The sequence below is a fragment of the Lampris incognitus genome, chromosome 19 (genome assembly GCF_029633865.1).
Source record: "Lampris incognitus isolate fLamInc1 chromosome 19, fLamInc1.hap2, whole genome shotgun sequence".
Taxonomy (NCBI): domain Eukaryota; kingdom Metazoa; phylum Chordata; class Actinopteri; order Lampriformes; family Lampridae; genus Lampris; species Lampris incognitus.
The window spans coordinates 28412995-28435761 of record NC_079229.1 but is presented as its reverse complement, the minus strand read 5'-3'; the positions used below and the strand labels follow the sequence as shown (position 1 = coordinate 28435761).

The 22767-nt window shown below is 42.4% G+C and overlaps 1 protein-coding gene across 1 annotated transcript in view; it reads right to left on the bottom strand.

Moving 5' to 3' along the window:
* ube3c (ubiquitin protein ligase E3C) overlaps positions 1–22767 on the bottom strand; it is a 51517-nt gene that overhangs the window by 3266 nt on the left and 25484 nt on the right. The window contains exons 12-23 of the mRNA XM_056299476.1: positions 22038–22124; positions 21248–21405; positions 20425–20651; positions 17372–17476; positions 16983–17070; positions 12600–12697; positions 10573–10705; positions 7363–7610; positions 2637–2849; positions 698–886; positions 521–587; positions 76–206 (exon numbers count right to left, since the gene is read on the bottom strand). Coding sequence (XP_056155451.1) covers positions 76–206; positions 521–587; positions 698–886; positions 2637–2849; positions 7363–7610; positions 10573–10705; positions 12600–12697; positions 16983–17070; positions 17372–17476; positions 20425–20651; positions 21248–21405; positions 22038–22124 — 1744 coding nt within the window. The remainder of the gene's footprint in view (positions 1–75; positions 207–520; positions 588–697; positions 887–2636; positions 2850–7362; positions 7611–10572; positions 10706–12599; positions 12698–16982; positions 17071–17371; positions 17477–20424; positions 20652–21247; positions 21406–22037; positions 22125–22767) is intronic.

The following is a 22767-nucleotide window of genomic DNA, read 5'->3' as shown; positions in this document are numbered from 1 at the left end:
AAAATATGGAGGGGAGCAAGAAAAGAGAAAAGAGGCGGGGGGAGAAAGAAAGCTGAACTTTAGGTCAACCCTCACCTTGAAGCCCAACAGCGGAGGTCTGGAGCAGCTGGTGACAAACCTGAGCAACTTGCGCTTTTCCTCATCTGTGAAGCCTTCCACCACCTCCCAGAAGATTTGGATGACAGGGTGAGTGGCTGAGTAACCACCTTGGAAATGAAAAGGGACTCAGTGTTCATTAAGTCTTGCAATAAATATCCCTTTTACTCAGCCTTGTAAATCGTTCTCTTCATCCGTTATCAACTTCAGTCTGGATACTTGACTACCCTGATCTAGGAAAACCAATATTGCTTAATCTTTAATGTCAATTGAACTGAATGACGTTAACTGGTATTAACTGGAAAATCCACAACATAACATTCCTTTTCGATGAGATGTGACAGAGTGAGCAACTTCATTATGATTCACATTCAACTCAAAATATTTCTGCTCCGGCGCAAACATCCTCGGCATCATGTCCTACCTGAGTAGTTTGTGAACTTCTTCAGGTCGTCGAGGCAAATAGGCACATGAGCCCCGGATATCAGCACCTGTAGAAAACAAGTTGGCAAGACTTTCACTTCGAGTCATCATGAGTGAGGAATATGTTCAAGCTGATACGCAAATCTGTCACGTGCAACCCGACTGGTGAATCAATTACCTGGATCTCCTGCTGGTCAAACATGCGCAGCCACTCCAGGTTGACCACATTAGCCAGACCTTGTCTGAAGGCCAGGCAATGGGGCCTGATCTGTTTGTTCAGTCTGTAGTCGGCCACCAGATGGATGTAGGCTATCCGGTTGGCTGTGGTAACTGGGATGTCCTTCCCTCCCGGCTTCAGCTCAACTACCTGGAAAACGGGAGGCCCATGTTGGTATTATTGAGGTTCTTACAAATTTTCAGGTTTTAAAGTTGTGTACTAACTTTCAATTCCAAAATCAAATGCCAATGTGAAATGTGATGATAAAACATTTGCAAGAGTGGGAATGTAGATCATACGATATCAGAGGTGGAAACCACCTCTTAACTTTGAGAATAAAAGCTAATACATGTTCATGCCATTTTAGCAGGTCAATTGCATAATGTTGGCTAAATGTGTGAAATAGATTTAATGAATCATAAAAAAGGTATTTTGAAAATGCTTCTGAAATACAAAGTCTTTCAGACATACAAACAGTTTGTGTGTCTGTTGACAGGCAAGTTTAGGTGTCTTTGAACAGAGCAGGTCTCATCAACACCTAGTCCTTTACAATTTGGCCACAAATTCTTTGACTTAACCTGATTCATAAGTTTTAGGGAATCAACACAGAATCACATGAGCATCCGACTACTTCACAGAGCCTGTTAATGATTTTTAGCACCTTGTAATTACACTAAAATCACACACAAATTAAAGGACTGAATTACAATACTTATAAGTAAATCTACATGAACCCCGGTTAGAACACCACTTACTTCAAGGAGCTCCGCTGACAGGTAACTAGTGCTGGGTGACATGGAAAATATTATCACCATGATAATCCAAGGGAATTTTACACGATATCGATATGTCATAATATCTATTTACATTTGCAAAAATACCACACTTAAGAATCTAACTGAGGTTCATCTACTTGAACTGTTTGGTAATTTAAAGTATAATACCAAACCAATACTAGTTTTCAAATAATACTTCCTCAAATATCTCAGACATGATTTTGTGAGAAATTTAAGGTAATAGATTCTACCTATTAATTCAGAGAACAAAATTGTGTATCACAATATGACAATATCTGAATTTCCTTCAGATACAATACCATTGAGAGACGATAAATGGTAATATTGAATTACTGCCCAGGCCTACAGGTAACCTTTAACTGATTTGCTTTTCTTTTTAATTTCACCGGATTCTGATTATGTGCTAATGTAAGAGAATTACTCTTGTTATCTTGCTTGTTTTGGTTATCACCCGAGGGCAAATGCAGGGCAAACTGCTCCCGGTTGTGTGCCTAATCTTTCACAAATTGTTTTCCCTATCATGTTTGCAATGCCCTATTTGAAGGCGGGAAGGCCACATTGTAACTCAACCATTTCAGGCCTTGTTTGAAGAAGAGCTAATAAGAGGTCCACAGTCTTGAGCAAACAGGGGCTATGGGCAGAGCATAGATCCAGGCCCTGGCAACTTAGCAAGGCAGTTAGGTCCGGTCTACACAGCCCTGAGCTTTTGGAGTCGGAGACGTGCTCAAGAGCAGCTAGCTGCGTCTCTCAGGCGTGTTCTGAGATAATTGCTGGAGGCCTGGGAGGTGGAATGGTCAACAGCGCTGCTGTGTTCTCTGCAGCGCGGCAGGACTGAGGGCGACAGTGACGACGTGCTTTATCTCGCTCAGCGCTGAAAACAGGTACATCTCAGGGGGAAATGAATGAAATTAATTATTAACGCCATGCGGAGGCAACCAAAGAGGGGGAAGGAAGGGGGAGCATACGGGAGATGCCGATCCACGTTGAAATGGACCAAGAGATGGAAGAAGGGGGAACAAAGGTGAATCATTTATCTGAGATTTCCACCACAATCATGTCCCTCTAACCCCCACCCCAATTCCTGTCCTCTCCAGCTCAGTTACCTGGGCCTCTCCTAGGTCGTTGTTGACTACGGTGAAGTTGAGGCCCAGCTCCTCCACGTCATCCTCATAGCTCTTAAGGAAGAGGAGATTGCGGTACATTTCTGGGTCCAGCGAGGCCAGATGATGGATGTCCACGTCAGCACTGGTCCCCAGAAGTTTAGACAGGAAAAAACTGGCAAAGGGCAGCTCCACCAACATGTTCTCGTAAAGTGCCTGCCGACAAACAGGGATTTTGATTGGAGATGCATGATGTGAAATAATAAAATACTAGTCATTTTTGTAAATTTGCCTTCAGGTATTAATGTGAATTGTTCCTTGGAATTCCTGTCAGTTCAGAGCTGTGTAAATGAAGTAATATAAGTCTGAAGATAAAGGATTGTTTATTGCTAGGCTCTCATTGAATATAAAAAAAATATGACCATAACAATTAGGTAACCAAGATAAATAAATTGACCGAGGCCTGCATCAGGCAACATGACTAAAATTACAGAGTACATATTCAAAGCCCTGATTACAACATACATTAAACAAGATTAAAAACAAGACTGCACTACTCTTATATCAGAGTCAAATGATTAAATAGTAAATCTGGTCACATCAGTGTGAGCAAGAGCAAAACAGGGAACACAGAGGCCAATCTATCTAAAACACACAGGCCTCAATTTCACCTGCTTCAAACTTTATAAATGCCAATTCTCACCTTGACCTCAAATGCCATTAAGAACCACAGTCGGGCAGGTGACTCATAAAACCCAAAGCTAATGTACTCGAATAGACCGAAAAAGAGCCCGTTGGAGGCATTAAAATATACAGGGCTTTATAAATGATAGCGCTAAAAACCCTGACCACATCAGCTAAATGGATTATAAATCTAGAGGATTTCCATAATGCATGCATCTTAAACACACACACCGGCATAAATCACAGCTATTTTCTAAACACAGGTTAATTGCACAACTTCAAACACTGTCTATTTTTTATGCAAAATAATCCACTTAGTGTTTCTCTGGTGGCCGGTCTTCAATTCAGACCATATGTGCAGCGTGGCCCCTTGAAACCTATCAATAACACTTGTGCCGGGAAGAGGCAGCAATAACTATATGGAGAAAACTTGAAGCCTTATTTTTTTCAATGACACTTAGTTTATTTATGAGTGTTTATTGCCAGAAATTGTGCCAAAATGACTTGGGCTGGAAAGAATTAATTACCACGGCCGAGCCTTTTAATATAAGTGAGTGCAGCAGCAACGTAATTAAAGCAAATCGTGGCACCATCAGGTGGAATAAACGCCGGCGACATTGCAGGTGCATTCTGTTAGCTGCCAAATAAATTCCTTAATTTACAACATTAAGAATCAATAAAATTCTAATGCCTTTCAAACGCATCACTATCAATCAGGGGCACCAGACCCAAACACCTCTAAGGAGAACTTTCAGTTGCTGGAGATCGATGAGCGAGGTCGGTGCAGTGATCCAGGGGACGCGGGGGTGGGAGGGCTGCAGGCACAACAAACTTTCATCAACCTCAGAGCAAAGGGAGAGGAGAGGGCACTCCTGATGGGGTTGGAGGTTTTGTACTAATGAGGCGTAAATGAGGCACAAAGAGAACTGAGCTGCTGGCTGCTTCTCACAACCACATGACAAGAAAGGGCTATTTTGACAGAACTGTGACCTAAGTTGAAAGCGACATCCAGGAAATATTTGCTTTTTACTCTTACTAAGGTCTATGAGAAAGAACCAGGGATAGAAGGAAACATGTTTTCGTGTGGCCCCATTTGTGGCTTAGATCTTACCGCTTGTCAGCTGGGTGGACATCTGAGGAAGAGGGATGACGACCGGCCTCTAATTTAAAACTCAATCCCATTTCAGTGAGTACCCCAGACAAGCCAATCCTGCCTGTAATACATCACCCCCACAACAATGGCACGCCTCGGACATTAATTAACAATATTAATCTCCTGTGTCCCTCAAGTCCCGACATACGCTGCGCCCGTCATGGCACTAGTGATGCAATCCCAATCTATATAAACGGGTGCCTTTTACCCAGGCAATAATGGCACTAAACAAATATCAATACACCTCTCAAACGGCCACTCAATCGGCCATATTTATGGGAAAAGAGGAACTAAAGGTAGGGTTAATTGAAAGTCAAATTCAAATTAATATCCCCCCACCTAATTGCCTGAACCATTAGCTGTGGAGGACCAAGTTGTGGGAGTGGGAGGCAGAGAGCTTGTAGTCGCTGACTGGCCATTTCTCACCATGGAGAGAGTACAGAGAAGAGGAGGAGGAGTTACTTTGCTCTGTTAAGTGGATCAGACCATCTCAGGTTTAGCGAGAGGGACTTAAGATACTCCTGACTGTAAAACAGATCAAAATGCTATTACCACATGCTTTGACCGCTTATTTATGTCCTGTCTGTGTGGGCTCACTGATTTAGCACCGGTCAAATACAATCACTACACAAACAAGAGGCAGGAATCATCGGCTAATGGAAGCCCTAATTGAGAGGCGACCACTTGTCATGAGGTAATTCTTCTTCAGTTGAGATGACCCCCCCAACAGGAAAGCATCTCAATAAACAATCACCACCACCTGCATTAACGATGATTTAAAAACATTCGTCTCGAATAAATAGTGCCATCAAAGAAGGGGGGGGGGACGACAATGCCAATTATGAATTATTCAAAGGGCTAATTAATAAAAATTGTTTTTGTACAAGCTCAAGCTTCAAATTTCTTTTTCTTTACAAACGGAAGGCTGCCAGGCCGGACGGCATACCGGGTCAGGTCCTCTGGGAATGCTCCGACCAGCTGGCTGAGGTCTTCACAACTATATTTAACCTCTCTGTGTCCCAATCCATAGTCCTGGCATGCTTCAAGACCACCTCTATCATGCCTGTTCCCAAGAAATCAACACCCACGTCTGAATGACTACCGAACCATAGCACTCACCCCCATTGCCATGAAGTGCTTTGAGAGACTGGGTCTGGCTCACATCAAAAACACTACCCCCCCCACATTTGACCCACATTAGTTCACCTACCGTCCCAAAATGTCTACAGAGGACACCATTGCCACTGCCCTGCACTTTGCTCTGACCAACCTTGAACTTAACAACACATACATCCGGATGCTGTTCATAGATTACAGCTCTGCTTTCAACACTATCATTGTCCAGACCCTGGATTTCATGACCAACGTCTGTTAGGTTAGGTAACCACACCTCCTCCCCCCTGACCCTCAGCACAGGTGCCCCTCAAGGCTGTGTTCTGAGTCCTCTCCTTTTCTCCCTCTTTACCCACGACTGCTTGCCAACTCATCCCCCAAATGTAATAGTTAAGTTTGTGGATGGCACCAGTCATAGGCCGTATCATCAACAATGACGAGACGGCCTACAGGGATGAGATTCAGCACCTCACATCATGGTGCACCACCAACAATCTTGTCCTCAGTGTGCAGAAGACAAAGGAGCTGATTGTGGACTTCACGAGGTCTAGAAGCTGCAGCCACTCCCCCATACACATCAATGCAGTGGAAGTGGAGCGTGTCTCCAGCTTTAAATTCTTGGAGTCCACATCAGCAAGGACCTTTCCTGGACATGAAACACCCAGGCCCTTGTGAAAAAGGCCAAACAACGCCTGCATTTCATAAGGAGGCTGAGGAGCACCCGTCTATCCCCCAAAATTCTCACCAACTTCTACCATTGCACCATAGAGAGCATCCTGACCAGCTGCATCTCAGTGTGGTACGGCAACTGCACATCAGTAGACCAGAAAGCTCTGCAGCGAGTCGTCAAGGTGGCCCAGCATATCACCGGTACCCAGCTCCCAGCCATAAGACATTTATCACAAATGCTGCCTTCCAAGGGGTCTCAGCATCAGCAGAGATCCCACCCACCCCAACCATGGACTGTTCTCCCCGCTGCGCTCTGAGAGGCGCTACAGAAGCCTCAGAGCCCACACTACCAGGCTCAAAAACAGCTTCTTTCCCCAAGCTGTTACCCACCTGAACCTGGCTACCCACTGAATGTCTGTAAATATGTTTATACTCGTGCTTTTTTTTTTTTACTTATCTTTAGCTTTTAGTCTTCGTCTGTATATATCTCATACTATGTTTGTCTATGTTTGTCTTCCACTGTTCGGCGAAGCCACATTCCTCATTTCATTTTTAACATGTGCCTGCACATTGTTTTTAATGACAATAAATGGAATTGAATTGAATTTTGTTTTTGGAAACAAATACCCAGCAATTTCACAAAATGTTGTTAGTCTCTGTCCCTAACCCCAAAAATTTGGCCTCTAAAACCGTAAAAACACCAAATGTCTATTTTTTCTTTTAACTCAAGGACAACAAGTTACTTAATTTTTATGAACACTACGCGAGGGCTGCCTTGACATCGACTGTCATGCACTGGTAAATATGCAAAAACACGGCAGAGACAAATAAACCTAAATTGATGTACTGATCACCAAACCGAGACACTTAAATCTTACAAGTCTCCAAATTCCCTGTTATCTACAATTAATGCCACCTCAAAATTCAACCAAATCCCAGAGCACCAGCCAACTCTGACTTTACTCCTTTGTCAAACACTTAAAACGTGTGTGTGTGTGCGCGCACACGTGCACATATACACACAAAAACAAATGCAGTGTTCTATTTTTTGACTGTTTAATATTAAAAAAACAACAATAAAAACTGACTTTATTTATTAAGAGACCTCACCTTCCCTAGGATCCTGCCTAGGAAGTAGTAGTGCCTGGCAAACGAGTCTCCGACCAGCATCTCTGCAGTGGGGCTGGGGTAAAGCAATCCCTCATTGGTGGTCTTGAAGAAACCCTGGTTTGGATTGAAGCCTGATTTGAGAAGTTCATTAAGGAATTCCCGGAAGATTCCTCCACCGTCGATGCCTGCCTCGTCCAGGCCATGAGCGTTCAACAGATGCACTCGAATCCTCTTCTTCAGGTCCGGTTCTGAGGGGGGAAGGACAGATGGCATCATAACTCTGCTGTGTACAGCACATCATGGCTCAAAATCAAGAAAAAAAGAAAGAAAGAAATAGAAACATTAAAAAAAGAAAAGTGGACAACAACAACAACATGGTGGACTGTAGCCCTAACGGTGTTGAGTGAGAAAGGACCCTAGTTCGGGTAAGGGGCAATAAGGTAGAGATGGGATACAAACCCTGGGGTAATGTTAAAGATGTTACGAGAATTTTGGATTTTTGTTTCACAGACCGACGACCTCATTTGGCATAATGGCGACCAGAACGACGACCTCATTTGCTTCTTGTCACAAAGACATACATTCACCCTCTGGTAGGGTGTGCATTTGTTTTGAAGAGTGAGAAAGGTAGTTGTTGTGATGCAGTTGTTATGGGGAAAACAGCTGTTTACGAGTTACAAAGCAATGAGGTAATGTATCTCTAATTGTGGCCATGTATCCTGTCTGTGTGCCCGTAATTTGTTTCTTCCGATTTCACAGGGAATCTGGCATTGGGAATACTATACAGCAATATCTAATCTTCTCACTGATGGGCTCAACTGTTTATGCCAGTCATACAGAGGTTTAAAAAAAATTTGTCTTGAGACTGATGAATAATCCGTGAAAAACTCCTCATAGCAGCTTTAAGGAGTTGTGGTGGGCGCACCACAAAAATTTAAACAAAACATGAAAAGGGAAACACCATAACATAAAAGCACATCTGCAGAAGGGATTTATAGGACAACCCTGATTCTGCCGATTGCTGATCCTTCAGACTGAGCTCATCAGGGAGAGCATTCCAGGGAGAGTAAGAGGATCCCCTGAATGCGAAGACCCGGGTTTCCTGGATTTAGGTATGATTAGAAGGCCCAGCATGATGGAGAATTAATGAGGAGATGGATACAAGAACACAGAGATAAACGACAGATGGTGCCTTTATTGGCCAATAAAGTTGATGACTATAGCAAGTGTGAATCCATCCTCTATCACACTTGGGATTTATGTGGCAAACAGACTTTGCTAAAAGAATTTGCTGCCCCAGTAAATGGTGCTGGACTCTCCGCAATCATGTATCTGATCTCATCTGGCTATCAACCAACTTTTTATATAGTCAAAGCAAATTTTATGGCCCACCTTAAGGCACAGTTCAAGATCATATGGCATTTGCACAGAAGACCACTATTTTGAATTCACTCTGACACAGCACCATTATGCCATAGCTGATTTGAGTGTTAATAAATAAAATGACATTAGGATTGAATCATCCTTGATGACTATGCTGTGTACCTATTGTACAGGTTTAAAGACTACATTATAATCAAGTGTTCAGGTATCATCAATATTTCAGTATTATGAGAATTTGAAAATGACTTAAAATACTTAGAATGATTAAGTGTTATGTTAATTCACAAAATGTATACTTCAAAATAATCTGCAAAGAACCCTTTCTTCACCTCCACTCAACAAATTCATAGCTTCTCTCCTTTGTTGAATTCTAGCTTTATTGCTGCTTTTCTCATAACCAGTCAAGGTCAAACTGCAGCCATGAGGGACTTGAGAGCATTCTGCTAGGCCACATTCAGAAGTCTACATCTCTCACCACTGAATGAAGCTATCATAAGTGTTTCCTCTACAAGCAGTTACACACCTGCACTTTGTGATATGATAACTCTACCTAAAATAATAAAGACGTTATTCTGTTTTACCCTATTGTGTTGCACTGCACTTCTACTTTCAGTAAATTGGTTTTTGTTTTTATCATGTTAACACTTTCTACATGCAAGGTTGGATTACTGACTGGGAAAAGTGAGGAACTGTCCCCCTGAAGGTCCCAGGTTCACAATGTGTCAGTTGGTTTGCAGTAATTTGATTAAATGCACATTTTTCTTAGGAATAAGCACAACTGCAAGAAAAGGTTCTGAAGAGGGATGTATATCCACTCATAGTACTTGCACAATGTATAGAGAGTGGACAACTGGTCAGGTTGGTAGGGGTCCATAAGCAGGTTAATCTGGCAATACCGCCATGCTTTAAAGATTTCCATTCAATTGTACTTTTTTTGTGTTAATGAAAGTAACATTTGTGATTATATTTTTCATTTAGAAGAGAAGAGGACAAACTGAGAGGTGTTTGTTGGCATCTGTCAGGTGTCTGTATACTTCATCTTCAGTTTTCCAGATGTCTCCATATCCCCAAATAATTTTATCCAAATCAATCTTTTTTGAAATTGTTGAAAAAAAGTTGTCACATAGATTGTTCCAGATGAGGAACTCAAAGTAACTGAAGATCATATCATTTTTTTTCCAACAGATCATCTGACATGAGAGCATTTCCCTGACATGTGGAGTATTCAAATCAAAGTATACAAAAGGTTGTGTTTCAGTATAATTAACGTGTGGCGATAAATCAAGGCAGCTATAACCTACAGACACATAAATGATATAGATCACATCTTCAGCCCAGCAGATCAGGCCTGCTACCACCCTTTTTAATCATATTGCCCCCACAAAAGTGCCCTTACAAATTCAAACACAAAAAGAGGTGAGTTAAAATAATTGATTCCAGCTTTTATGCGATCCATTATAATAATCAGGATCACAATTATGCTTTACCGAAATTCAATAGTCTACATGAAGGGAAAGCTAACCTTCATCTAAAATGCCATCCGAACCTGGAACACCAATATCATGATTTTATAGGACATAATAAAAGTTCCTGTAACAGTGTTAATATTCAGCACACCAGATTCATTTCATCTCATTCTTGTGTTTCAGTAAATTAATGCAGGGAATAACACAGGCAGTATGGCACACTCTGCTGAAAACAAGATTATGGCTGCATTAAGGCTCCATTAATTTGCACCATACAACCATAAAAAAAGACAATGAAAATAAATGGGAATAGGTAAAATGTTTGGGTACTTTTTTTTTTTAACTTGAGTTGTGCGAGTACCATTTTCTGGAGAGAGCTTGTCGTAGGCATCTTCATAGATGTAGTTGCGTCGAATGGTGACGTTGATGCCGTCCGGGAATGGCCCGTCTCCCTGTACATCCCGCTTGTCTGCATAGATCAACCTCTGGAAGATCTGCAACAGATATGAAGCCCACTGACAGGGTCAACGGTAGAGCCCCTCAAGAAAATAAATAAAGCTATGTCTAAAATCTTAATTCTTTCAAAATCTAGTCATGTGGTCTGGCTTTTCCTTTGGCTTACTCCAATTCTATCTCTTTTCAACTTGATAATGAAATAACTGCTTTTATCAATATCCTGTTCATCTAACAGCAAACGAGATTTCACCCAAAACAACAAAAGGTGTCCATCAGATCCTTTTTTTCATTCAGATATTTTATTTCAGATCCTTTTGATTGTTCTACATTTCTCCCCCGCCCCCCTTTTCTCCCCAATTGTATCTCAATTACCCCACTCTTCTGAGCTGTCCCGGTTGCTGGTCCACGCCCTCTGCCGATCTGGGGAAGGCTGCAGACTACCACATGCCTCCTCCGATACACGTGGAGTCGCCGGCCACTTCTTTTCACCTGACAGTGACGAGTTTCACCAGGGGGACGTAGTGCGTGGGAGAATCAAGCTATTCCCCCCAGTTCCCCCTCCTCCATGAAAAGGCGCCCCAACCGACCAGAGGAGAGGCACAAGTGCAGCGACCAGGACACATACCCACATCCGGCTTCCCACCCGCAGACATGGCCAACTGTGTCTGTGGGGATGCCTGACCAAGCTGGAGGTAACACAGGGATTCGAACCGGCGATCCCCATGCTCTACACTTCTAATGCTAGATTGTCCCTGGTGAAACTAGGCTTTAGTCCATTCAAAATGCATGTCTTTGGACGGAGGTAGAAAATCCCTCCAAAACATCCTGGGGGAACATGCAAGCTCCACACAGGAGGGCTACTGCCACCAAGCCAGAGTGTTGCCTGGTAGTGATGTGCGGGTCAGGGTTTTTTAATACCCCCTCCCCCAACCCGTTACGAGAGCCAATCGGTCCCGCTCGACCCGCTAAAATATGCACTATTTAACCACCCGAACCCGACCCGTAAACCTCCAACAGCTTGGAAGAGTGGGGTAAATGGCAAAGTACAATTGGGAGAGAAAAAAAAAAGAAGGGGGGGGGGTCCAAAAAAAAGGATAATCCAAGAAGTCCTCTGTAATACATTATTGTGAAGTAAACTGCTAATTTGGCTAGCAGGATACAACTGTCCAGATGTGTAACAGGCCAAAGAAACTACAAGTTCATGAAGTATTATTATCAACTGTAGCAGTGAAGAGCATGCATCAGTGCTGCTGTATTTGGGAATTTGCTGTCAACAGTTTCACAATGCAGACGTCAAATTGAAATTCTCCAATGATGCACACCAACCACTGCTTTGCTGTTGCCCCTAAACAGGTCATGGGTTAAACTGCTGACATGGGTTGTTACTAGCTTGTGTGTACCACAGCTCTCATATAAGGATAATCTTTAAAGACCCCGAAACTGTGGTAAACCAATAAATACACAAACAAACAATCAAATTAACAACTTAAACCACAAAAAAAAGAAACACTGACAAACATGCATTAGCCAAAACCTTGATGAAAAAGCTGTTTGCGTGCGTTAGTGTGTTTGAGCGAGAGAGAGAGCGAGCGAGAGACAGACTGAGAGAGAGAGCGAGAGAGACAGAGAGGGGAAGAGAAGGTGGACTAGTAATGCACAGCCTAGCCTATTGTTCACAACATTTCTGTAACTTACTTGGAGCACTGCTTTGTCACTTTTTGACCCGCCCGCCCGACCCCATGATATTTTCTAGTAAGCTTACCCGAACCCGCCCAACCCACGGGTCAACCCATGCATCACTACTGCCTGGTATATGCTATTTTGAGTCTTGACATGTTGTTTCATATTCATAGATACTTTGAAAACCACTGACGTCTCCATACAGAGCTAAGAGGTGGAACTGTACTGGATGCGAGAACAGGAGCACTGTACCTTGACTCGCTCCTCGAAGGGAACCACAAATGGGAGCTCTGTGAGGATGGCCAGGTGTCTCTCCTCGGACACCGACAGCTGTGGAGGTTCCAGGCCAACTACAAACGACACATACAAGAGAGCAACATGTTATATATTGCTTTTTAGCAATCAGCTTTACAAACTTCCCATTTTAAAATGCCATGTTTTCTCCAACTATAATTTCAAATTCGGATTCGATGATTTATCTAGGCCATTTTACTACATTTAAGATTTAGACAAACCTCACAACAAATACCACAAAAGATGAAGCGACAGTGGGTCAAAAATTATTTCAACTGTGTAGTAGCTAACCAGCTAACTGACTAAATGAAACTAAAAGGACAAGAGCTAGCCAAAGTTTTGTGTGTATCCATCCATCCATTATCTTAACCGCTTATCCTGCTCTCAGGGTCATGGGGATGCTGGAGCCTATTCCAGCAGTCATTGGGCGGCAGACGGGGAGACACCCTGGACAGGCCGCCAGGCCATCACAGGACCAAGTTTTCTGTGTAATTACTACTTTTAAAATCATAAAGTAATTTATTTCATATCTTACTATTCTTAATTAGGTCACAGCTGTTGAAAGTTAATCGTTTCAAGTCAAAGTGTATTGTATTAAGATAAATACAGATCGATAGATAGATAGATAGATAGATAGATAGATAGATAGATAGATAGATAGATAGATAGATAGATAGATAGATAGATAGATAGATAGATAGATAGATAGATAGATAGATAGATAGATAGATAGATAGATAGATAGATAGATAGATAGATGGATGGATGAAGAGTGAAAAAACTACCAGCATCTTAAAACTTTCAGGGACAACGCACTCACTTAAAGACGTATTTCCATGCTGTCCCTTGGCCTAAAAACAGACAATACTCTCTCTCATATGTTAGCTCTTCACAGCTAATACAATGGCTGTGTTAATGTTCAACCAGGGTAAAGCCAAATGCTTACTGACTTGCTCACTGACAGAACACAAGTGATACCAACGAGGGTATATTTGTCCACTGACTGCATTTAACACCTGAGCAGTGAAAGAGGATCTAAACAGATCCTGTCTTAAGTGCTGCGCTCACCGTTCCTGGAGGGCAATTATAATAACATCCGTTATAGCTGTTTAAATACCCATAAGAAAAGTCTCTAACTACTCGCCGTCATTTCAGAGGGAGTTCAAATTCCCAGTAAAGCTGCAGAAAAATATCCCGGAGGCTAGAGTCTTGCTCAAGGACACTTCAGAAGGGCTGTTTTGCAACACCAGATCCTTCAAAATTTACAATTTTCATTTAGCAGACGCTTTTATCCAAAGCGACGTACATCTGAGAGGTAGTTGGCTTGTATAGCATTAGGAGTCTAAGCCGCGGACCCTTACTGGAGACTTACTTGAACCTCTGATCTCCGGCAGGAAAGCCAGCGTTCTTACCTACTGAGCTATGCAACTGTTACTTTAACAACTTATGGCACTTTTCCACTGCATGGTACTGGCTCGACTCTACGCGCTTTTTTTTTTTTGGTTTCCATTAGGCACAAGTCGGGGATAGTTCCTGATACTTTTTTCAGTACCACCTCCGTTGAGGGTCGAAGCAAGCTGAGCCGAGACTAAAAGGTGACGTGAAACCACTGCAGACCACTGACTGGTCAGAGAGAAATGGAACAGCTCTGTTTACAACCAGGATATACTGAAGCGAGACCCGTGAAACTTGTATCATGGTTGATAAATTATCCATATAAAGAATTATGATAAACTATCCAAATAAAGAATTACTGTTTTCAGCAACTCTCAGTTACACTAATATTGTTCATGTGAAGCAGCCATTTCGAGTTGGCCTTGATTTTTTGAAAATAAAACACACGTGTGGGGAGCTGGTAGAGAAGGGAGGAAAAACTAGTCAACATGCCCACAAGCGACCAGCGGGGCTTCACTGTGAGGGGGCACTATCAGCAGTGGAAAACGAAATCAGAAAAGTACCTGGTATCAAAAGTGAGTAGAGTCAAGTCGAGCCGGTACCATGCAGTGGAAAAGCACCATTATTCACACTGTTGCTACCCTATAAGAACCCTGTCCAGCCTTTTTTCTCTATCATTACAGAATGGTACCCCCTTTCCATCAATGCAGTCCCCTAAGCCATTCTGACTACTTTACCTTGTGGCATGCTGTTTATGGGTAGGATACTAAAAACAGCTCGATTCTTCCTTCACCATCCTTACACTAACACGCACTTTTAATTAACTCAACTGTGAGCTGCCTAGCCACTTGCCTGGCTGTATCCATTAGGCCGACGTTTGTTTTGTACTTAACTCGGGGTTTAGACCGTTTAGCCCACAAAAAACTGCCACAACAGCTAAACTGCCTATTCATCCCGCTTACTTGCCTTCCACCACAGCTCAATTATTCTGCTCAATTAGTCAATCTGATCTGCATTTTCCTATCAGGTTTCCATCTTTGAGGAGAAATATGGGCTCGGAGTGGTCAATACCTTACTCATTCATCAGCCTCGGGCCTGTCCATTTAAGGAAATGAGAAGGGCCAGACAAACACACAGACCAGATGTGGCTGGGTTCATCAGGTACTTTCACACTAATTGGATTTATCCCATACAGCTTTTGAGTGGCATTAGGCAGATCATACGCACATTGTTATCAGCTTCTTTTCACACTGCACTTTACGGGAGCCAAGGAGGCTCAAAGTGAGCCCGCACAAGCCCCAACTGCATCGGTGTCTTTTTTCGTTGAATAATTAACACTGAACTGGACCATGAGGTTCTGTTTGTTTATAAAAGTGAAAAGAACAATCAGAAGAAAGGAAAATAAGCAATTGTAGGGCTTCCCCCTAAAACTACAGGGGACATTTCACGGTGGTGCCCTAAGCATTTTGACAAACTAAACAAAAAGTAGATAAAAAAATTAACAAGACAAATATTCACTCAATGAGATATGACTTGGGTCAATTACATCTCTAAATTTCTGCAAAGATTATAATAGTTCTATGCCAAAGGATAGTCGTCTGTATTAATTATCATTCACAACCCCAATAACATGAAAAATACGAGTAAGCAGCTCATTCCACCCACCTAATCTGAAGTGTTACACAACTGTAAAGTATGGCGCTATGGAGAAAGAACTGGACACAGAGAAGGTGACTTTGAACAGTGGGCTCTGAGTCAAGCTGAGACAGGCTTTCTATAAACCGTATGTGTTGCCAATGGAGTAGCTCCAGGATCTGCATTTTAGATCAACGATTGACTTGGGTGCTTTCACACAAGGGACCCGGGCCCAGATCTGAGTACACTTGACCCAAAAGTCCAGTTTGTTTGAGTAGTGTAAACACTGCGTACCATGGTCATGGTCTCGAGTACGGTTCATGTGCATTTGGGTACGGTTCGCATCAGGTGTGATGGAAACAACTGTACCAAAACACGGAAGTGGACTACTATGCTACAAAGGCATTTCTCAACGTCGCCTGTCTCCTCCAAAATTTGCGTATTCACACAGCACACACCAATCTCGTGTGTAGATATGCAAGTTTACTCGGGTAAGGAAAAACGTTACTAATGTGAAAGCTGAGCAGCGGGGTGGGGTCAATCGTACTCAGGCACGGTACGATTGACCGTTAGGTACAATCATACCTGACTGTCCTGGAACACAGAAACAAAATCGGTAAATTCTCAATATTTCTAAAATACACTCATTCATGGAAACTAACATACAACAGCAACTAACAACTAACTGCAATCAGTGTTGTATAGTGGAGATTTCACATTTTCTCCAAGAAATCCATATTTCCAACTTCCAAAATACTTTATAGCAACATTGCTTTTAGTAGACAGCTAAACTCAGAGGGCCACAGGACCAAAGTGATGAAGCCGTGAGCAATTTTCTCCCCATTTCATTGATTAGGAAGGTGTTCTGCGATAAAGATATATTACTACGTGACTTATTACTGGAAAAGCCTGAAAAAGAAAAGGTAACAGCTCCTGAATTATGAGATGATGCTTCAAATTACACTCAGTTCTGCTTATGTTTTAGATTAATTGAGAGCATCTCTGCCCCATTAGGGTAATTCCAAAGATATTCAGTCATTTTTCAAACACATGTTTGCCCACTGGAGCCATTGTTGGAACTTGGAAAAACTTTTCTATCACACGCAAATGTATTCTGGGTTTTATTCTATGCTTAATTACACAATACATCAGTTTAGCAGCTTTGTCCTCAAATTAAACAAATGTGAGATGTGCTTTTATTACCGCGAACCTCTAGGCTCATATGATTATACAATTCAATCACAAGATTTTCAAGGAATGACTTTGAAATGTGGTCTTTACTGGAAAAAAAAAAGGGAGCGATTACCCTACCATCGAGTGTTGACTGAAGTGGCCCGATGCGGCCCATCCTGCGTGTTCTCCACACATGTCTAGCAGAGGGAACATACAGCTGGGTGACCTAGGGAATTAAAAGGCCCTGAGCTCAGCTTAACTTGACGGAGAACATGCATCATCACTGCCAAAAGTTTTAACCACACACAGAGAAACACATTTCTAAAGCTAGGTCATAGTAAATTGCCATACGGTGTCTTCTAAAAATATCCCTCTGTTGACTTAAGATTGTGCATAGAGGAAGCACAACACTGCCACACTGATGAACTTTAATTAACCTTTTAGGATTGGCTTTGAGATGAAATTTTTACTAAACATTGAAAAGTGCAAAAAAACATCTTGCGCTGAAAACCAGTAAGATATAGTACCTTATCTGCTCGGATGTTGACCTCTTCAGAGAGCCAGTGACCTGAGGGACAGAAGGGTCGTCGGATATCACGTGCCTTCACCATCTTCACCAGGTTAGTGATGACCTGCGTAACAGATTACAATCACAGAATCACAATCAGTTTCATCAGCTGAGGAAGTTTACTCACATTAAACACAACACAACCAAATAATTTAGAAAAATAAATCCATAAAAGAAGTTATGCGCAAGCAGCGATATTTAAGGGTAAAACAATAAAATCAAAAACAGAAATAGGGGGTCACTTCTGTACAATACACAGTGTCCCTGGTAGAGCCAAACTGACAGGACTAGTAGGACCCTACGAATAGCCGAAATTGAAAAATTGGGGGTGTTTTTGATCAGTCTGATCAAGCTATTCCTGTGCCTTATTTTTTCGGTTCTGACTGGTGAAAATCTAAGGGGACAGCTTGGCAGATGAGGTAGCCCCCGTGTAAGGGGTCTGTGATGACCTTGCCTGTGCAATTCATGGACCTGGAATCACAAAGGTCCTAGTGGGTGGGCAGGTTGCTGCCAAAGAGCTTCCCAGTTCACCGAATGATGCATTATAGTCTGCCTTGTCCCTAGTGGTGGACAATTATGGAGGAGTGAGGATGGACTCGACGGTAACACAGCATTTGACTATTGCTGTCTGTGGTAGGCTGAATTTTGTTAGCTGTGGGCAGGAATTACACCCTCAGCTGATAGATCACATTAACACTGACACTGGAAGCAAAGTGTAAACTGTTATTATCAAGCAGCCTCTACAATGTAGAATACAAACTGGCTTGGGAGCTAAGTTCAGATAAATAGGGGCTTTTCACATGTAGACTTTTCAACAACACTACGTCTTTCTCTTATTAAAAAAAAAAGAAGCAATTTGAGAGTTCAGCCATTAGTGTGCCATTTATTGGTAGTATAAAAGAAAAATGACTAGCGCCATCCCTCAATGTCCGGCCCTGTTAATTACTGTGAAGGTCTGCTGACATCAGCCATAGGACACAGAGTGGAAAGGAAACCGGACCGTTGGTTCGCAGCACCACAAGTACCATAATAGTTCTGACTGCCCCTATAAGTATTCCCTTTTAAAGAACATTTCACTTATATGTAATTTTTACTTGCGTTCATACCTCTATACGAGTTAATGAATATGCAGTCTTCACCTCTGATCCTCTATTCACTTAAGAAGATTTTGAAAACAGAATAAAAAAAAAAAATCACATTATGGTCTTGGGAAGGTCATAAATAACTTCATCCACATTCTTAAACAATGCAAGAGGAAAGATAACATCAGACGTCAATCACAAGTCCTTATGATAGCTTCTGTTGGTGGTTGCAAAGAATCAGTCTCTCAAACTGAATATTGCTTTGACAAAACAACTAGGTCCAATTCTGCAATACTGAATTTTTTTAGCCCTTATTTCATGTTGTTGATCACAAAACATGCCTATTCTTTCTCAGAAGCACTGTGCTTCACAATCAGAGTTTCACCCGGCAACTGCTGTTGGCAACAGAGCAGCTCCACTAAAACTGTTGGAATTAAGTGCCTTGTTCAAGGGCATCTAAAAAGCAGCAGGAGGGGTTTCTCGTTGAAATTTAGACAGTGGGCACAGGATTTGGACAGCAAACCTTAAGAGTCATAAGCCAGCCATTCTAACTTCTATGCTACACCACAGCTTCAGATGACATATGCTAATAAGAAGGATCTGCCATAGCTATAACTGGCATTCCAGTTATCATGCCCATGAACTCACTCCACATAGCGTTCCATGAGGATGAGCTGTGGGAGCTGTTCTGACTGTCATAACACTTACCACCAGTCCATTTCCATATAATAACCAGTCTAGATTGTCTCAATCGAACTGTTCTTCTCTAAGGTACACCATTTTCATAGGGTGACAATCAATCTTGAGGCAATCATGGGAGGCAACCAGAGCTGGCAATAATGGCAAGTGCAAAATGCTGTAAAAGGCGCATGGCGATGGGTTTGGAGCGAGCCTACCCCCTGACTCGGGGAATGAATAAGCATTCCTTAATTAGCCCATCGGGTTAAGTGCAAGCCTTAATGGGCCTTTCCCAAACTCCTGCGTGACATCGCTCTCCAAACATGGCCAAGAAGAAAGTTCCATTAGCAATATTAATACAAGCTTAGTTGATCATTTTCATTCAATTAACTTCTTTCAATTAAATAGATAGCTCGACAATGGAGGTGATAAAAGATGGGGCGGGATGGCTGATGACACGAACCAAACATTAGCGTGTTAGGGGTCAGCAGCGTTAAACCGACTGTAAATCCCACCGTTCAATTTGGAAAATGCATTTCTCCTGCTCCCCACTTCTTTAATGGGTCGTTTTAGCTGACAGGAAGCCTTTGAGAAGATCTTTTATGAAAATTTCCTGACGTGCTCTTGCAAGCATCTGCCACCCCTCAGAATGCTGCTGTCCCCTCAGAAATCCCTCTGTCAAAAACTAAGGACCTGGAGCAAAGTCACCAAATTACCATTCCCAAGACAGAGAATGGAGGAGAGGGAGAGAAGAGGAAGGAGGAGGCCTCGAACAAGGGGGGCTAGCTAATGAGAATGAAGCCAATGTTATCTGCCTCATTTCCTCTGGATAAATACCCAATGATGTCCTCCATGGCCGCTCTCTGCCTCGTTTTTGCCTGTTCATGCATACACGCTCAATTTAACCCCCACAAATACAAATACTGGGTCTCCATGCTCCAGCACGCAGAAAGCCCTAACAACAATTAAGCCTACTGTTAAGGTTTCACACATCATGAATAGCACTCTTATTTTCTTGAAAACAGTCAGCAAAGACTTTATGTAGAGTTCTTGTGTCCGAATTCAGAGGGAGCTTACAAACGATACCTACAAATGATAGGTAAGATTTGAGGGACTGGAATCTAATTCACTTTTTTCCCTTTTTTTTTCTTGGGGGGGGGGGGGGGGGGCGCTCAGCAAATTTGTCTAATTAAAGGCAGAATTGAAACAGGGACGCAATGTCTCTGTGGAATGGGCTGGTCATGTGCTTCACCTTAAAGAGCTGTACCCAGCGCTTCTGTTCGGCCTGGATGCGCTGTTGCACCGCCGAGTTAGTCTTCACCCCCACGCTACGGAAAGCAGCCATGTACTCCTCACGGTGCTCGGTCTTGGTCTCAGGGTAGGCAAGCTTGATAATACCCAAGCACGCGTCCCTCAGGCAGCGAGAAAGAGTGACCAGCTCCACCAGGGTGAAGGGCATCATGGATGACTGATTGTGACCTGCAGTGAGATACAATGTATCAATTTTTATTTTTTTAACTGATAATTTCTTTTTTTGTCTTTATGAATCACACTTTGCAAACCAAAAGCCAGCAACAATGTGAAAACAACAGGAGTATGATAACCTTTAAACAATATGACACTGTCAATAAGCGCAAGGGGCAGATTGCTGGACACAGCACAGGGAGACAGGACACAGTGTGCAGGCCAAGGGGTGAGACTTTTGTGCACAGATCAGACTAAAATCCTCATTTATCATTAAGTAAGTGATTTGAAGTCATATACTGTTTTGTTTTTTTTTCCTAAAATGTGAACAGTAGTGTCATGTCTAACAACTTGCAACAATGAAGGAACACAACGAAATTTCCCTTTGCTGGTATCAAGGATAAATTCCAGTAATAGAAGCAAAAATGGGAACAACCACCAATAGTAAGAGAAACATTTTAGATCAACCCTCCACTCTTCTTCCCCTTTTGAATCTTAGCAGGATTTAAAAAGTTAAACATGAGATTTAGTGAAGAATCAAAAAAATCAAGAAAGCAAAATGTGAGACCGATTCTTCATTACTTTTATTTTTTTAATAAAAGCTTGCCTACCATCCAGTTCATGGCCGAAGAACTCGCTGTCGTGCACAGAGATGAGTGAGTGGCTAAAAAGGGAGCTGAAGAGATAGAAGAGGGGAATGATGCGGTTGGAGTCCTCCAAGGACATGGGAGACCCTCGCGAGATCACCTGCAGCAGGGGAACCATGGAGCTGACAGAGGGAAAACAGAGAAGAAAAAACCTATTCAGAACCCGTTTGTTTACCGAGTGAGATTTCTCATGCCAGGAATTTGACTTGGGGGGGGGGGGGGTTGCTCACATCACCAACCCGGCACAAAATAACAAAGGGTAATGGAAGTATGGACACTGATATTAAGAAAAGGGAATTCAACTGACACACAAATTGAGAATCAATGTTAAATGACGAAGTATATTCTTATAAGACGGGAGTACAAGTAACCACTCAGAAGACACAAATCATTGTGCATGTGTCAATTTTCACACACTCATGTAAAACCCTATAGAAGAAAAAATGTTAACTTTGTACAAATTTTAAAAAAAAACGCTGCAACACCTGCACATATTTTAAAATATACAATGGTTATAACATGTTTTACTATCCTGGGTTTGACACATGCTCAGTCAAAAAATAGGACTTTTAAATGGGAGTTTGAGAAAAAATAATCGTTGTAACAGGAGATGAGGACTTCATTTTGCGGCAGACAAGTATTACACATATGCACGTGCACAAGCGCACATTAGAAGAAGAAAAAACAAACGCATGCATGTGCATATTCCAACACGGCTTTTTTTCACATCACTGATAGGATTCAAACAACTCACCCGGTGATCATTTTTGTTGTCATGGATGTGATCAGGTGCCAGAGATGCCTCAGGAAACGTGCGTTGAATGCTAAACTGTACAAGAGCCTGAAGGGAACACAGCACACGGAGAAACAAAATGGGAACATTCATTTCAATAACCCAAATTGGTCTTTACCACAAAAGATAAATTAAAGAGCTACTTCAGTCATTCTGAACAGTCACTAGATGTACACAATAAAGCTGCTTTCTGCCTCGCCATCCTCGACGCTGGGACGGTTGACTCTGTTCAATTAACCAGCTGACACATATAAAAAGAAAGGGGAAAAAATAATGCTGTTAACCAGCATTTTCCGCCGTGGAATTTTCTTGTCCTTCCTCTTCCTTTTTATACCTTGCGTGTACTGGGGGAAAAAAAAAGATTAAATGAGCCATTAAGCTTTATTTAGGCGAGGCACCTTCCATTAGTAAACTAGTTGCTGGCAAGGGTACCAGGCTCAGGTCATAAACAGCCTTCTGGCTTCCTGCTGGAGTCCCATTTAACTTAATGGCCAAGAGACGGAGACAATGGAGGAGAGTGAAGGAGGGGAGGCCTGGCCCTGGCTGTGACCCCACAGCCTGAGCATGCTTCTACACTCCCGCTGAATTACATGATAGTGTTGGTGGGGGCAGCTCCCTGCACACCTCTCGGTGCTGGAGCCCTGTCCTCAACGAGCCATGGCACCAAGGTGCGAAGCCATTCTTTGTCCGT